This window comes from Panthera pardus, unplaced genomic scaffold, assembly GCF_024362965.1.
Source record: "Panthera pardus isolate Hobbes unplaced genomic scaffold, ASM2436296v1 HiC_scaffold_13, whole genome shotgun sequence".
NCBI classification, from domain to species: Eukaryota; Metazoa; Chordata; class Mammalia; order Carnivora; family Felidae; genus Panthera; species Panthera pardus.
This window is the reverse complement of record NW_026526688.1, coordinates 50,274,249-50,292,862: the sequence shown is the minus strand read 5'-3', so window position 1 is coordinate 50,292,862 and position 18,614 is coordinate 50,274,249. Positions and strand designations below refer to the sequence as shown.

The window sequence follows — 18,614 nt, the reverse complement described above, 5'->3', positions numbered from 1 at the left end:
TATCTGATTCTCTGCCTTTGACAGGCCCAATGGTTCTTCACTCCTTTTCACGTGAGTGATAAAACACAAGCCTCTGGAAGGATGAAATTAACAGCATCCCAGCCAAGGGAGTTCCAGTGACACCTTACATGCTTGCCACTCTCATTTTTAGTTCCCCCTTCCTGTCTTATAATAAGCCCAACTATACAGTGAAAGAAAAGTCTGTTACATAAACACTAAAAACATGTTATTTTTAGGTTACCTAGTCCACAATACTGCCAGAACCAGAAAATTTACTGTGAACTTTTTAAAAAGCAGACTACAAAAAAGTACATATTTAAAAAAAAATAAAAATAAAAAGGCTACCACCACAGAGAACGAAAAAAAAAAAAGCCAAAAGGCTTGAGTAATTTTTATTTATGAACAGATATTTTAACAAATAATTTAAAAATTATTATTACTAATATAAATTGAGGGAAGAAATTAAGCTTAAATGACCCATCCCATAATTTTTAGCTAACAAGTAAACATCACATATAGCCAATCATAGCTGTCAGCGCACAAGTCTCCATAGTTGAACCGGGTGAGCAGTGGTCAGTGCTCCGAGGTGCTGCTCACCACACAGCCAAAAGTCTGAGGGGGTCAGGACTTCTACAGAGGTGGTCCCTTGGTCCCTGTAAAGGAGCCCACCAGGCCCCCCCACTTCCCAGTTCTCACAGGATCCTTGTTGTGTACAGGAAGTAGTGAGTTACCACTTTTTCCACCACCCTCACTGAAACAGGAGATGGGCATCAAGAATTCATCAAAAGGGGCGCCTGGGTTGCTTAAGTGTCTGACTTCAGTTCAGGCCATGATCTCGTGGTTCATGAGATCAAGCCCCTTGTTAGCCTCTGTGCTGGTATCTCAGAGCCTGGAGCCTGCTTCGGATTCTGTCTCCCTCTCTCTCTGCCCCTCCCCCACTCATTCTCCCTCCCTCCCTCCCTCCCTCCCTCTCTCTCTCTGTCTCTCTCTCTGTCTCTCAAAAATAAACATTAAAAAAAAAAAAAAAAAGGATTCGTCAAGAGAAGGATATTATCAAACAGCATCTATATCCAGTATTCTAGTCTGTTCTCCCTATACCTGAAAATCTTCCTCCTCATCCCAGACACCATCTAACCACAGAGAAGCCCCTAACCCTGCAAATGATCCCATTTGACACAAAAAGATATTTTATGCTGTTCTCACTTAAAGCAGTGGTTTCTAATTATGTGCCCCACCAGTAAAAATAAATTTGAGACAGCAACCCCAGTACATTTATAAAATACATTTCTATACATTTTGGGATATGTATTTATATATTATAAAACACCTTATTATGTAACAAAACAAAGGAATTTAGAAACATGAAGCAACAGCTGTAGTATAAAATGAAGTTTGAACTTTTAACACTTAACCAATACTATAGATTATATTTTATGTGGGAACATTCAGTCCAAGAGAAGTATTAGTGTCAGGCATAGTAACAGAAAGGAAAGCCCTTCAACAGATGGTGAGACTCTTTTATTACTAGAGAATTAAGATACGTACTTATGCTTTCTACCTCTACTTCCTTATCACTCTCTACTTCCTTTTTAATTCCTGCTGGGCTTTTAAATCCTTTATTTTTTTTTAATGTTTATTTATTTATTTTTGAGAGAGAGTGTGTGTGTGTGTAAGTGGAGCAGAGAGAGAGGGAGACAGAGAATCCCAAGTAGGTTCCTGCTGTCAGTGCAGAGACCCACATGGGGCTTGAACTCATGAACTGTGAGATCGTGACCTGAGCTGAAGTCAGATGCTTAACCAACTGAACCACCCAGGTGCCCCTTAAGCCCTTTATTCTGAATGAAGCTTATTTACATTCTAGATCTTCTCCTCCTTGAATGAAAACAGTACATTTTTCAAAGCAATAATATGAAACTAATTCCTTTTTCTTTATTTAGTCAATATTGTTAAAATATTAACATTTTATTATTATTTATTATACTTTTCGTGGGGGTGGGGGAGAGAGCACAAGCAGGGAAGAGGGGCGGAGGGAAGGGGGGAGAGGGGGAGAGAGGGAGAGGGAGAGGGAGAGAGAGAGAGAGAATGAGAATCTCAAGCAGGCGTCACAGTCAGCACAGAGCCTGACGAGAAGCTGGATCCCATGACCCTGAGTTCATGACCTGAGTCAAAATCAAGAGTCGGATGCTCAAATGACTGAGCCACCCAGGAGCACCTACAATATTAACATTTTTCAAAGAACACTGCTAATCGTATAAAACAGTCATACCTGCTTAATCATAACAAGGGAGAGAATATAGTTTGATAGTGAAAATTTGAAGTAGTTAAAGGGAAAAAAAGAATTACTATTTTAGAACATAAAATAGCACATATACCTAATACTATTAAAATTAGGTAAATTAGGGGCGCCTGGGTGGCTTAGTCGGTTAAGCAGCCGACTTAGGCTCAGGTCATGATCTCGCGGTCCGTGAGTTCGAGCCCCACATCGGGCTCTGTGCTGACAGCTCAGAGCCTGGAGCCTGTTTCAGATTCTGTGTCTCCCTCTCTCTGACCCTCCCCTCTTCATGCTCTGTCTCTCTCTGTTTCAAAAATAAATAAACATTAAAAAATTTTTTAAAAAAAATTAGGTAAATTAATTGAAATATTTAGCTCAAACTGGTTCTATACTATTAAGTAAATCACTGGACTCAGAATTTGAAGGAATTAATTTAAGAATTTGAAGACATTCTTAATTTATTGACTTTTGACTTAAAAAAGTCATCCTAATCTTGAACTCTTCTTATATTCTCACAGAACTGAGAAAATTCACAGAGAATACTTATTTTTCAAGTTTTTACTTGGTAAGGATCATGTATACCAAGTGCAAATTATTTGTGTCTAACTCTCTACACTGAAGAGATGGTTTGGCTCATGAAACACTGGCCTAATATGGTAGACAAACACGCTTTAATAAGGATGAAAAATTCATCATGTCTGTGAGTGCTTCAGGTGACTGATGATATTATTAGGTACCTAATCACTCAGATACTTTAAATTTTCATGGATAATGTCTTCTGATCTACTAGGGAAGTATAAATAGAAGCATACATCTTGGATGAAGTTTAGTCCCTGGTCACATAAGAAAGGATGAAGAAAGAAAAGAAAATTGCACCAATCATTAATTTCTGAGAACCCTGTCTCTTTAGCTTAACGTTTGTAAGGAAGTTTGCTTTTTATCTAACATCACATAAAATGAAAACAAAGATTTTCATTTAATATTTAATTAGTATCTATCACTGCACCTGGGAAACATACTATACTTTTATATAAGTAATTGTAATGACTATTATTCACAGTTTAAAAAAAATTTTTGGTGCATTGTTTTGCTAATTATTTTCTTGTGAGGCTTTAGCAGAAGGCCCAGGAATAGAAAAAAACTATGGAGTAATCCGGAGTTAAGTTATAATGCTGAGCCATACTTGGGAAAAGGTTTGATTAGGCATAAATGAATGCATAAGGCCTCCGATTGCTTTTCTTTCTTTCCTTTTATGCTTTGTTGCATGGACCCAAGGTCCTCTGTTTACCACTCTGCTACCACTACAGATATGACTGGAGTATCATTAGCATATGCTGGTGGTTACTTCGTCTACAACTTACCTTCAAAATATAAGAGGAATGAAATATCCGCCCAATTATTATTAATTAATACGTGAAGGTAAACTTATTTTATAAAATTAAATAATATGCCTTTTTAACAATAAAGACAACAGGATCTTAATCAGCTTTTTAATTTTTAACCTCAAGGACAGCAGGTGTGAATCCATAACACAAATACTGACAGAATAGTTATAAAGACTATTAGTTTGAACTGACAAACAGGTTCTCAAATATTAACTGCTGCAAGGTCCTTACGAGGCCGACCCTCATCCCTACCAGAAGAGCTTTCACTTGTCTGAACCTGCGATGATGACATAAAAGGTTATGTAACCAGTCTCTCTGTGCACAGAGTATTAAGTTATTATATTCTGGTCAAATCTATTCACTAACTCAAAGACAAAAACAGAATTCAAATTTCTAGAATCCAGAAGGTACTGATGATTTGTTTTTGAGTAAATGCCTTTCATAGCACTACTTATGTGCCAGGAACTATTCTTAGAGCTTTACGTATGTTAACACAGAAACCTTACATTTTTTATGCCATGGATCTATGGAAAAGTTAGTAACTACCATAATTTCAAAGCAATGGTGAACATAAATAATACTTCAAGATGCAGCAACAAATGTAATGTGATATGAAAATATCTGTCAGTTCTATTGGTGACAAATCAGTTACTGTAAATACTCTTAGGAACTGTAGCATGTTTGATAACTGATGGAAATGCTAACTCCAGTTAGAGATTAGTGAAAATTAAAGATGTAACATTTTCCCCATCCAAGTTCCAAACCCTCCAAGTTCTGTCCATTTATGCCTTAGCGGCAGAGAGCCCCTGTATGAACAACTCACTTAACTCTGCAACAACTGCAGATGAGGACTCTGAGGTACGGTTCATTACCTATTGCACTACCGCAAAATAAGTGACTGAAGTATACATGCACCCCCAGTTCCAGAAGTACTGGCACCCTCACCTTGATGGGGGGTTTCCGAGTGATGTGGGAGACAAGGAAGTTCATGGCAATGTCCTCACAGTTGATGTATTCATCCACCATATCTCGGATGGCCTGGGGCATCACGTAAGAATACAGGTAGGCATAATACTGTCAGGGGTAGAAAAAGAATCACATACTCTGTTAGAGGCCACAGTTCTTTGGCTTTCAGCAAAAACATACATGGATCTAGGAGCTGTTAGGAAGTGTAGTGGGGGTGGGAGGGCTGGGTGTGACAATCATTAGTGGAATCGCTACTGGCATTTATTTAGGGGGTTGTGGCCAAGGATGCTAAACATCCTACAAGGCAGATCTTCTGCAATAATAAATAATTTTCCCGTCCAAATCGCCATTATCACCCCCCTTTGAGGATCAAAAGTTCATTTTACAACAATATAAAGATTTTTTCAAATTAGGTCAGACAGTGGCTCAGTTGAACATTCTGTGACAATGACAATAAGGGATAAGTGAGGGGGAAAGCCTGGTTATTGAGCCATAAAACATCCAATCCCTCAGTTCCTCTACATATGGATTCTAGAATCTGATTATTTCTCAACCATTGCCATAGGCTACTCCCTGCTCCAAGCCACCATCATCTCTTGCCTGGATTATTCATACTGTCCCTAAACAGTTTCCCTGCTGTCATATTTTCTTCCCTACAGTCCGTTCTATGCACAGCAGGGTGATCATGTTCAAACACAAGTCCAACTTAACATGCCAGTCCAAAACCCTTCAACAGCTTTTCATTTCACTCAGAGTAAAAACCTACTTTCTTTCTTTTTTTTTTAATGTTTTATTTTATTTTTGAGAGAGAGTGACAGAGTGAGAGCAGGGGAAGGGCAGAGAGAGAGGGAGACACAGAATCTGAAGCAGGCTCCAGGCTCCGAGCTGTCAGCACAGAGCCTGACACGGGGCTCAAACCCACGAACCACAAGATCATGACCCGAGCTGAAGTCAGATGCTTAACAGAATGAACTACCCAGGCGCCCCGAAGTCTACATTCTGAAAATTGTCCTGAAAGGCCCACAAAATGGTGTGCGAAAGCTGGCTCACACCTGCTAATGAATGTCAATTGCTAACCAAGAATTTTGAGACTGTTTAGGAATTCTGTGAGCGTGTTATGAAAAATAGCCATTATTAAAAATATAATCACATAAACTTAAAATTAAATAAGTTATATTAAAACCAATAAATACCTAAAGCACATCACTTAATTAGCTTACTATTATTTATTACATTTTACTGTTATCTTGAGGTTGTTTATATCTACCATATCTGGATGGTGAAAATACTATATAATGGTGCAGAACTGCCCATCCCTTCCTAACTTCAAGTTCAGTGACTCATGTCTATAGCTTGAAATCAGTCGCAGCAAGAATACTTATACCACAGAAAAGGACAAATGCTATAAAACAAGGCAATTATTAATTATGATGTGTTGCAATGTGCTAATGATGAATGAATAGGTAAGGTGCCCAATAAAACGGATTTATATATTTTATTACCTTAAATAGTTAGAATCTATGTAGTGAAATAATGATAATAAAATTTTTGTACCACATAGTGGTTTGCTGGTTATCTTACGGCAAAGTACTTAAGTGAACTTAAAAGATGAATTATACATTTTTCTCTTACAGAAAGAGGATTAAAACTTGCCGACTCTTTATTTTTTTTTAAGTGTTATTTATTTTGAGAGAGAGAGAGAGAAAGAGAGAGCAAGCGAGGTGCACAGTGACAGGGAGAGAGAGAATCCCAAGCAGGCTCTTTGATGTTAATGCCGAGCCCGAAGTAGGGCTTGATCTCACAAAATAAAAGATCCTGACCTGAGCCAAAATCAAGAGTGGGATGCTTAACTGACTGAGCCACCCAAGTGCCTGTCGACCCTTTAAATGGACAGTGGCTGCCATTAGTGTGCAAATGAGAACATAGGTAGAGAACATAATCCATATCCTCAACAAGGGAAGGTGACATGAAAACAAGAAGAAAGAACTGCATTCTTTTAAAAATATGGAGAAGAGAATAGCCAAAGTAATTTTGAAGAAGAAGACCAAAGCAGGAGGCATCACAATCCCAGACTTTAGCCTCTACTACAAAGCTGTAATCATCAAGACAGGATGGTATTGGCACAAAAACAGACACATAGACCAATGGAATAAAATAGAAACCCCAGAACTAGACCCACAAATGTATGGCCAACTAATCTTTGACAAAGCAGGAAAGAATATCCAATGGAAAAAAGACAGTCTCTTTAACAAATGGTGCTGGGAGAACTGGATAGCAACATGCAGAAGATTGAAACTAGACCACTTTCTCACACCATTCACAAAAATAAACTCAAAATAGATAAAGGACCTGAATGTGAGACAGGAAACCATCAAAACCCTAGAGGAGAAAGCAGGAAAAGACCTCTCTGACCTCAGCCATAGCAATTTCTTACTTGACACATCCCCAAAGGCAAGGGAATTAAAAGCAAAAATGAACTACTGGGACCTTATGAAGATAAAAAGCTTCTGCACAGCAAAGGAAACAACCAACAAAACTAAAAGGCAACCAACGGAATGGGAAAAGATATTTACAAATGACATATCGGACAAAGGGCTAGGATCCAAAATCTATAAAGAGCTCACCAAACTCCACACCCAAAAAACAAATAACCCAGTGAAGAAATGGGCAGAAAACATGAATAGACACTTCTCTAAAGAAGACATCCAGATGGCCAACAGGCACGTGAAAAGATGCTCAACGTCGCTCCTCATCAGGGAAATACAAATCAAAACCACACTCAGATATCACCTCACGCCAGTCAGAGTGGCCAAAATGAACAAATCAGGAGACTATAGATGCTGGCGAGGATGTGGAGGAACGGGAACCCTCTTGCACTGTTGGTGGGAATGCAAATTGGTGCAGCCGCTCTGGAAAGCAGTGTGGAGGTTCCTCAGAAAATTAAAAATAGACCTACCCTATGACCCAGCAATAGCACTGCTAGGAATTTACCCAAGGGATACAGGAGTACTGATGCATAGGGGCACTTGTACCCCAATGTTTATAGCAGCACTCTCAACAGTAGCCAAATTATAGAAAGAGCCTAAATGTCCATCAACTGATGAATGGATAAAAAAATTGTGGTTTATATACACAATGGAGTACTACGTGGCAATGAGAAAGAATGAAATATGGCCCTTTGTAGCAACATGGATGGAACTGGAGAGTGTTATGCTAAGTGAAATAAGCCATACAGAGAAAGACAGATACCATATGGTTTCACTCTTATGTGGATCCTGAGAAACTTAACAGAAACCCATGGGGCAGGGGAAGGAAAAAAAAAAAAAAAAAAAAGAGGTTAGAATGGAAGAGAGCCAAAGCATAAGAGACTCTTTTAAAAACTGAGAACAAACTGAGGGTTGAGGGGGGGTGGGAGGGAGGGGAGGGTGGGTGATGGGTATTGAGGAGGGCACCTTTTAGGATGAGCACTGGGTGTTGTATGGAAACCAATTTGACAATAAACTTCATATATTGAAAAAATAAAAAAATAAAAATATGGAGAAGACATTATGAACACAAATGTTTAGAAGTATTTCCACCATTATGTGATTATGATTGATGCCATAAATAAACGCTTTCATGTTGTACATTTTAAAAAAATAAAAACTTTGTAGCCTGTTTAAAAATATTTTAAATGAAAAGTTTCAATGCATTTAGAACCTACTCTAAGAAAAGTAACACTTTCTCATTAGTTTCCTTAAAAAAAAAAAAAGGCATTTCAGAAGATGAAAATTCTAAGCGGATTTTAACAAAATGCTACCAAATTAGTGGATGAATATCATGACTTAATAAGTCCAGCAATGTGGCATTTCTTACATGGACAGTGACTAAAACCAATTATCAAAAATATGCTTACTTTAGAAATAGATCTGAGTACCCAAGTGGCTCAGTTGGTTAAGCAGCCAACTTCAGCTCAGGTCATGATCTCACAGATCGTGGGTTCAAGCCCCGCATCAGGCTCTGTGCTGACAGCTCAGAGCCTGGAGCCTGCTTCTAGTTCTGTGTGTGTGTGTCTGTCTGTCTGTCTCCCTGCCCCTCTCCAGCTCACGCTCAGTATCTCTCCCTCAAAAATAAACATTAAAAAAAAAAAAAGAAATAGATCTCTGACTTGCCATAAGACAGTGTCAAATTAAGGTTTTAAAATAATACACCTGAAACTAATATAACACTGTATGTTAACTGGAATTAAAACAAAAAAAGGAAAGGAAAGGAAAGGAAAGGAAAGGAAAGGAAAGGAAAGGAAAGGAAAGGAAAGGAAAGGAAAGGAAAGAGGGAGGAAGAAGAATATTCAATCATTTGCTTTCACTAAAATATAAAAATTCAGTAAGAATATCATTTTGAAACTTTATTTCATCTTTATCTCAACATTATAAAAATTTCTATAAGTACAGTAGTGCATATAAATAAATACACACATATATGAGGTACAGGTTTAAAATTTTTTATTGATTGGTACTTATAAACAGAAAACTTGATTTCTCAAATCAGGGATGACCAACTTCATTGCTTTCAAGGACCAAACAAGTAAGGTAAATAAATAAGTGACACTTTAAAGAAACTGGTGTAAGAAAAATAAAGAGACGTGGAGCAAATAAGTGCATACAAGCCCATCAGCAGGGGACAGTGACTACACAGCTTCAGGCAATTGGTGCCAGGCAGGAAGAACACCCAAGTATGACCTGATCTTCATGTTCACCGAAGTCCAGATGTTTGTGTAAACTTCTCTGGTGTTTAAAACCTGGCAGTGCATGGGATGGCATTAGGGGACTAAATAAACATTTCTGTTAGCCACAGAAGGCTTGAGGGCTGCTACTCTATAACCTTTGCTCTAGATTTTCAAATAGAAAAAAAAAACCAAAACCCTAAGGTTTATTAAGTAAATTATTTATTACTTAAAAGTGAAGGGATATGGCTATTGTAACTTTTAAAGAGCAATCAGAATTTGAGAACAGGCAGACTTTTCAGAAGGCAAGTAAATTCTTAAGGTATGAGTAGCAATGCTAAAATTGGTGGCTCTTTCTCAGATGACCAGTAGGAAAATAAATGACTCCAGTTAAGTATGGTTTCTCAGCTGATAGTTTCTAATCCTACTTGCAACTCCTATCCAACCAAAGCCCACCCATGTTTGGAAAATAAGCACGGGGCGCCTGGGTGGCGCAGTCGGTTAAGCGTCCCGACTTCAGCTCAGGTCACGATCTCGCGGTCCGTGAGTTCGAGCCCCACGTCGGGCTCTGGGCTGATGGCTCAGAGCCTGAAGCCTGCTTCCGATTCTGTGTCTCCTTCTCTCTCTGCCCCTCCCCCCTTCATGCTCTGTCTCTCTCTGTCTCAAAAATAAATAAACATTAAAAAAAAAAAAAAGCACAAGGGTTAAAGATGGAACAAGCAGATCAGCTTCACACATTAAGTTTTAAAAAGAAAAAAAAAATCTGAAAGTTTAATGATCTCTTAGTCTAGTTCAAAATGTCCCTAGTAAGATGGCTTTCAAGGTTCTGTTTGAGGTGGGTCACAAGATGCCACCACAGGAAATATGAAATACATGAGGGACAAAAGATTGGAGAAACTTGGGATGTCAGTTTGAAGTTTGAAGAGGGACATATAGGGGATGTCCTGAAAACATCATTAGGTATAGGAGTACAGAATTCAGGCAACAGCCAAGGCTGGAATATAGACACAGAAATCACCAGCCTGTAGATGTTAATCCACAAGACCTTGAGATATGAGAGAATGTCTAGGGAAAACACAAAGTGAGAAGAGCACTATATACAGAAGCCAGAACTCTAAGACACTTCAACATTTATGGGGAAAACAGTGTGCAAGTTGCCCAGGATGAGAGAGGGCATGGAGTGGAGATCAGGATGATGGGCCACGTGGCAATGTCTTTGATGACCAGGAAGAAATAACTAGGAGGTTCCTAGATGGAAGCAACAAGACAGATGCTCAAATGAGACTCAAATGAGATTTTATATGAGAGCTGAGAATTGTCTGGAAGTGTCATTGGTAAGCAATAAAAATGATTCTCTGTACCTTCCCTGCTCCAAAGTACATATCTGGGAAAATGAGCAGACTAAATCACTGTCCCAGGAAGAAATATAGGAACAGGGTAAAGGGGAAGCACTATCCTCAGAGAAAAGTCAGGTATTAATCAGGTCAAGGAGACAGAAGAGGTATTCTGTGAAGTGAGGGGTGCAGGGAATTGGCTATCTAAGAAAAAGGATTCTTCAGAGCTTGGAAGTACTTGGAAGGAAAGGTATAGAGCAACACTATCTAAGATATATTATGTGAGTCACATCTCTAGTAGCCACATTTTTAAAAAGTAAAAGAAACAGTATGGGAATGCAAGCTGGTACTGCCACTCTGGAAAACAGTATGGAGGTTTCTTCAAAAACTAAAAATACAACTACCCTACAAACCAGCAACTGCACTACTAGATTTATCCAAGGGATACAGGTGTGCTGTTTCGAAGGGACACATGCACGCCAATGTTTATAGCAGCACTATCGACAATAGCCAAAGTATGGAAAGAGACCAAAGGTCCATCCATGGATGAATGGATAAAGAAAATGTAGTATATATATACAATGGAGTATTACTCGGCAATCAAAAAGAATGAAATCTTGCCATTGGCAACTACATGGATGGAACTAGAGAGTATTATGCTAAGTGAAATTAGTCAGAGAAAGACAAAAATCATATGACTTCACTCATATGAGGACTTTAAGAGACAAAACAGATGAACATAAGGGAAGGGAAACAAAAATAACACAAAAACAGGGAGGGGGACAAAACATAAGAGACTCATAAATATGGAGAACAAACAGAGGGTTACTGGAGTAGGTGTGGGAGGGGGGATGGTCTAAATGGGTAAGGGTAACTTAGGAATCTACTCCTGAAATCGTTGTTGCACTATATGCTAACTTGGATGTAAATTTTTAAAAAAATAAATTAAAAAAAGAAACAGTAAAATTAATTAGAACATATTTTATTTAACCCAGTGTATCCAAAATAATTGCATTTTAACATACAATCAATATAAAAATTATTGAGATAGTTTACATTCTTTCTTTCATGCCAAATTTTCAAAATCTGGTGTGCACTTTATACTTACAGCTCATCTCAATAATGACCAGTCACATTTCAAGTACTCAATAGCCACGTGTGGCCAGTGGCTACTTCATAGTATAGACAAGATACAGATGAAAGATGAGTCAGGAGCAAAAACATTTAGCAATAACAATACAGGAGAAAAGTAATGACTGCAGGGGTATGCATTTTGGATATTCATTAAAAACTGGGATGCATGCCATGGTGAAAGCTCTAAGGAATAAACAAAACTTGCACAACCACTACAGAGGCTCATAGTGGGGTTTGATAGTGTGGGTTAGCCTGAATCAGAAGAGAATCAGCCAGGCCATGTCTAGGATGGCAATGGTAAAACAACAATATTTAGCCCAAAGCTCTCAGTTTTAAGGATGAGAGCCAATGCCCAGAAAGGTAAACTAATTTCCCTAAGGGCCTACATGCAATCGTGCAGGCAACCTTACTACCTTGACTTTTTATTCCAGAGTTGCTTTGAGCATCTTGAAAACAATCTTTAAAAATAGAAATAACTTACTTCTAGCATAAAAGGAACATGTAAGAGGGGCACCTGGGTGGCTCAATCAGTTAAGTGTCAGTCTTCGGCTCAGGTCATGATCTCACACTTTGTGGATTCGAGCCCCACATCGGACTCTGTGCTGACAGCTCAGAGCCTGGAGCTTGCTTTGCATTCTGTGTCTCCCTCTCTCTCTGCCCCTCCCCCACTCATACTCTGTCCCTCAAAAATGAATAAACATTTAAAAAAATTAAAAGAAAAAAAATGAACATATAAGAAACATTAGGATGGCTAACTTTAGGGCAGCATTTCACTACCACCCAAAGGCTCAACTCTTAACCAAGTTCATGCCAATCTTATCAAGCTTTTTCTTACCTTGTGAAAGAAGGCAGCACCTGTCAGCACCATGGACAGCTCACAGGAGTAGTTGGAGTTGTAGAGCCAGGACTGATGAGGGATGTCCCACGCATGGTAACGGCCAGGGAAACCCACAATGCGGTCCCGTGCTTCTCTCCACACCCTTGAAAAACACAAGTATATGCACACACCTGAGTATGAAGCTCTAAGATAACCAGAAAGTTTAAAATTACCGTCTCTATCTTGCAGGCTCTGGTCCTTGGGCTGTTACTTTTTTCCTTTAAAAGGTTTTTCTTTAAATAGCAAGATCAATCACAGGCCAAACAGGATAAAAACAAGCAAAGAGTGCCACATGTAGTTTCCTTAATAAGCACTTGCTTACTGCTCTTCTAACTTCTGGCAGCCAGCACCTCTCTAAGCCTTTACAGAAAGAACAAGCTGGAATAACATGGAAAGGAGTTAACTAGAAGTCAAGAGTCTCCAAAATGGGGTATGAACAGCAATCTGCTAACAAGTAGGAAGAAATATCAATTTCTACTTCTATTTATTTTTAATCTTAATTTCCAAAAAAAGTTGTTATATTTTTATGTGCTATTTTCTATTTTTTTCTGTTCTATTTTCTATTTTTTATTTTTATTTTTTCTCAAAAGTTTTGTTTTACATGAGCATAATATGTTAGTACAGTAGGACTTGTATATAATTTACGTGTATTGCATACAGAACTGTTCTTTTACTGAGGGGGTACACCATTAAAAAAAAACTTGGAGCCCCCTGGTTTAACCACAGGAGACTATTGCTTGGAGTAGGTGCAACAGTCTTAATTCCTGAATTGAGCACAGCTGAGGCCGAAACCTGTACCATCAAAAGAAGTGGTCTATAGGACTATACAAATGAAAGATTCATAAATGCATGAAATAATAAATTCAGAATTCAGTATGTTTCCAGGCTAAACTTTTATATAATCCCTAAATTTATAGGTAAGGTAGGACAATAAAATCGGTTCCCCAATTTCACAGGCTAAAATCATAGAGCTGAAAGTACTTATCGTCTACAGAACCCTACAAGCTGTAGAAGTGCTTCTGGTTTCATAAGCAATAAACCACCATATCCCCACTCCATCTCACCCCCAAACAGAGATTTAAACTGCCTGAGAAACTCTCTCATCACTTACATGGAGTTTCAATTCCTAAAACACAAAAAAGATTTCATTCCAAAAGACTTCCTCTCCTATTAAGTTTGAAAGCAATTAATCTAGTCCAATACACCAGAAACCACAACTTCTATCACAATGTAACAGCCTCCTAGGTGGCCTTCTGGCATCTCCTACCCAAGTCTTACCTCTGTCCTAATTTATCTCCTAAGAAGGAATCCAAATTACTAGCCCAAAAAGCTACAAGAAGTTTTTATTATATACTTTGACATTTACAGAATGTAAGAATTACTAATAAATACCACCAGGATATCCAAATGTTCTACCAATACTCCTAAAAATATTGATCTCTTCAAATGCCTATTACTTCTACTAGTCCTGAAATAGCAGCAGAAAGAATAGGAAACTGAATTTTTTTTTAATTTTTTTTTAACATTTATTCATTTTCTGAGAGACAGAGAGAGACAGAGCATGAGCGGGAAAGGGGCAGAGAAACGGATACACAGAATCCGAAGCAGGCTCCAGGCTCTGAGCTGTCAGCACAGAGCCCGACGCAGGGCTCGAACTCACGAACTGCGAGATCATGACCTGAGCCGAAGTCGGACGCTCAACCGACTGAGCCACCCAGGCGCCCCAGAAACTGAGTATTTTAATCATCTATTTGGCTAATTTAAGTCAATATAATGCAATTAGTCCTTAATAAGACAGAATCTCATTTGCTACATACATGATATCAAAAGGTACCATATCTAATTTGTTTTAAGGGCTGCCAACCATGATATGGTCAATTATATATTAAATAATAATAAATAAGGCTAATTATATATCATAAAAATATGGTTAATTAGCTATTAAATAATAAGGGGAAAACTCAATACGGAAGCACTGGTATGAGATAAATTCAGATAAAGGCTTAAATAAATTCTTGGGGCAATGCATCAGTAGTTTTAGATGGTATGGCCTCAGTGAATATTTGAAAGTTAGGCATTTTAAAATATTGACTACAAATAATGCTACTGATTTACATATAAAAACAAAGGACATAATCAGTTCCTTAACCTTATACTCAACCTGCGCTGCACTAAATATGTTTAACTCATGTGCCATATTATAATAGGTCATGCTTTGGTATGCCTTACCCTTAATGAATTATTCTTTAAATGTGCTAATGTTCTAATTACCAACACACTACAATCGGTTATTAGGCACATAAAAAGATACTGAACATCATTAGTCATTAGGGAAATGCAAGTCAAAATTATACTGAAATACTACTTCATCACAAACAATAGAATGGCTATAAATAAAAAATGAAAAACAAGTATTATCAAAGACATGGAGAAATTAGAACACTTATATACTGCTGGTGGCAATATAAAATGGTGCACCCTCTGTGGAAAAAAATATAGCAGTTCCTCAAAATGTTGGAGTTACCACACGATTTAGCTGTTCCAGTCCAATGTATATATCTAAGAGAAAGGAAATGTTCATACAAACACTTGTACATAAATTTTCACAGGAAAAAAAATAAAATAAAATAAAATAAATTTTCACAGGAGCATTATTCACAATAACCGAGAAGCAGAAATGACCCAAATGTCCACCAACAGAGAAATGGACCAACCAAATGCATATATACAAAAGGCAATACACTCACATGCTCAGATGGGTGAACCTTTTTTTTTTAATGTTTGTTTATTTTTGAGAGAGAGAGACACACAGACAGAACATAAGTGGGGGAGGGACAGAGAGAGAGGGACACAAAATCTGAAGCAGACTCCAGGCTGTCAGCACAAAGCCCGATACGGGGCTCAAACCCATGAACCACAAGATCATGACCTGAGCTGAAGTCGGATGCTTTAACCAGTCGACTGAGCCACCCAGGCGCCCCCAGATGGGTGAACCTTTTAAAATCTATTAAGTGAAAGAAGCCGGTTACAAAATGGCACATGTTATATGGAACCATTTATTTTCGATATCCACAATAAGCAAATTTATAGAGGCACAGATAGATTAATAATTGCCTAGGGCTTAGAGAAGGTGGAGGAAAATGGGAAGTGATCACTAATGGGTACAGGGTTTCTTTCAGTGGTAATAAAAGATTTCTAAAAAGATCACAGTGATGGTTCCATAACTCTGTAAATATACTAAAAACTGTTGAATGATTACACTTAAATGAGTGAATTGTATGACTTATAAATTGTACTCAATAAACATTACCCAAAAATGATTTGCAAGAAAATGATCACAAGCTTGGATGTCACAATAAATGTCAAATTGCTTTAAAGTTGCTAAGGCCTACCCTCAATTTTTGTACTTACTTCACTGTGGACACATAATAAACTGCCCATGGGCCTGCATACTAGTCCATGACACACTTTGAATAACCCTGATGTACTCCATTCTCTTATCTGTAATGATCCTTCAAATGGGATATATAAACCCCGGTAAGAACTACTAAGATTCAAGAAAACTACATAGTTTAGTGATTGACTGGAAATTCTGGAGTCAGACAAACTTGCATTTGAATTCCAGTTCTGCCATTTACTTTCTAACATCATGATTTTGCTCTCCTTGATCTCAGTTTACTCCTATGTGATATGGAGAGGAGTACAACTTACATCGTCAAGTTATTAATGAGATAAAATCACACAAAGTGCTCAGCTAGTCTCTGGAACACAGTATGGATTCAAAAATGTCACGCATTTTGATCATAAGAACCACCTCCTCCTCCCTCTCTTTTTCCTCTTGGATCTTTGCTCCTAACCCCATCTTTCCCCAAATCTTTCAAGCCCCAGGATTCTGGCACCATTCCATTACCCAACACATAGCAAACATGTTGCTTCTGCCTGACTGGGAGCTATTCCTGCAAACACAAAAACCTCACATTTCCATTAGGGAACTATCTCTTGCCTCCACTCAGTCCATGTTTGTGGCTGGAGGATGATATAGTTTCAGCTCCAGGGCCAGGCAGATAACCCTGATCTAGCCAATCACAGAATCCATCTCCCTGCCCTCCCTCAAAGGGAGAGCCTATGGGAGATCACAGGCAACAAAGAGGAAAGCAAAACCTAGAGATGAAGAGAAATGGAGTTCTCCAACATCACCTAAGACCCAAAATCCAGCTATGTCCTGTCAGCCCTTACTACCTCTGAGTACTTATTATCAGCCAAGAAATTCATTTTGCTGCCTAATCCACCTTTGAGTTGGTTTTCTGTCACTTGCAAACAAAAGTGTTTCTTGATTAAAAAGTAGCTGCTCACCGAAACCCAAACATGATTTCATCATGGCGGAGGTGAGCATCATCATCAATAGACAGGATAGCCTCTGTCTCAATTTCATTCCAGGGCAAGAAGCGGTTGTTCAAACTGTTCTTCTCAGTCCGGACCACCTGTAAGGAGGAAGGAAAAACACTAATGATCAATGCTGCATTATAGAATGCAAAACCAAAACTGCCTCTGGTCAAAGGAGACTGTGGCTAAATTTACTAAATAATCTTGCCAGGTTGCCTACCACTCATAAAACCCAGTACATGTCTTTCAGGAACAGAAACTGATCTTATAATTCAGCAAATGTATAAGGATTTCACATTTTAAGCTTTATTCATTTGCTAACTAATTTTCTTGTGAAACAAGTTAAAGCTGAGGATTATTTTACATAAACGATAAACAGTCTACAGAAATTAAAAATAACTCTCCCAAGAGAACACAAGGTGGCAGAGTAGAACTGAGATTATAATTCCCAGCTCTGAAATCCCCAGGCTTACTCATAAATTTTAAAGCCCAACTCAGAAATCCCTTGAGTTTGTGTCATTTCTGATGCCTAAAAAAGGAGAGCCCATCCAGTTGAGGTTAATTACCTCACCTTTGCAATTCCCACTGACTACACATACAGATGCTTTTTCTTTCAAGGGGTACCTAACTCAGCAAAATTAACAGCTGTGTTAACTTACAGCAAATCCCAATTCAAAGATTCTCTATCCAAAGTGACCCATATATGCAAAGCAGTATTTTCTTCATAAAACAAAGATTAGTGCCCAAACAGAATTACATTACAAAGAAAATGTTTTACTTAGACATCTTAGATAAGCACAGTTTACTAACAATGTAGGTGGTAGCTTTGTTATTCACCTTGCCCAATATGAAGATGACCATACTCAGTACTTTAATAGCTCATTTTATTTTTATTGTACCTATATCTAATTAATCCACCTAATGGGAAACTATCAATTTATTCTCAAAAACCAGAAACAAAGGGAACTTCCTGAAGAATCATCTTTTTAGAAAGACAGAGAGGGTCATCTTACTTTCAACAGAAACTTTTACTTGTACTGAGAATAAGCTCTACCTAGCTTGATGAATGGAATTATATCCATGGTCTAAAACTTCATGAATGCTTTCAAAGGTACTCCTGTGATCTCACAAATACTGTCTCCATAGCTTAAAATACTCTTTCTCCTCTTCTTCTACCAGAATCATTCTCTCCCTGGAGACCCAGCTCACATGCCTCCTGTCAACTTACACCCTTGTCAAAATTAATCACTTCTATGTTCTTTTTTTTTTTTAATTTTTTAAGGTTTTATTTATTTTTGAGACAGAGAGAGACAGAGCATGAACGGGGGAGGGGCAGAGAGAGAGGGAGACACAGAATCAGAAGCAGGCTCCAGGCTCTGAGCCATCAGCCCAGAGCCCGACGCGGGGCTCGAACTCACGGACCGCGAGATCGTGACCTGAGCTGAAGTCGGACGCTTAACCGACTGAGCCATCCAGGCGCCCCAATCACTTCTATGTTCTTAGAGCAGAGTCCTCATACTTCAACTAATGCATTCTAACATACTTAGAATCCAATTAGTTC

The 18,614-nt window shown here is 38.3% G+C and overlaps 1 protein-coding gene across 3 annotated transcripts in view; it reads right to left on the bottom strand.

The window, feature by feature from the left end:
* The window catches only part of EXTL3 (exostosin like glycosyltransferase 3), a 134,637-nt gene that overhangs the window by 5,766 nt on the left and 110,257 nt on the right, over positions 1-18,614 (bottom strand). For all 3 annotated transcript variants that reach the window (XM_019440892.2, XM_019440891.2, XM_019440890.2), the window contains 3 exons: positions 17,024-17,151; positions 12,629-12,773; positions 4,603-4,731 (listed from right to left, as the gene is read on the bottom strand). In XM_019440892.2, coding sequence (XP_019296437.1) covers positions 4,603-4,731; positions 12,629-12,773; positions 17,024-17,151 — 402 coding nt within the window. The remainder of the gene's footprint in view (positions 1-4,602; positions 4,732-12,628; positions 12,774-17,023; positions 17,152-18,614) is intronic.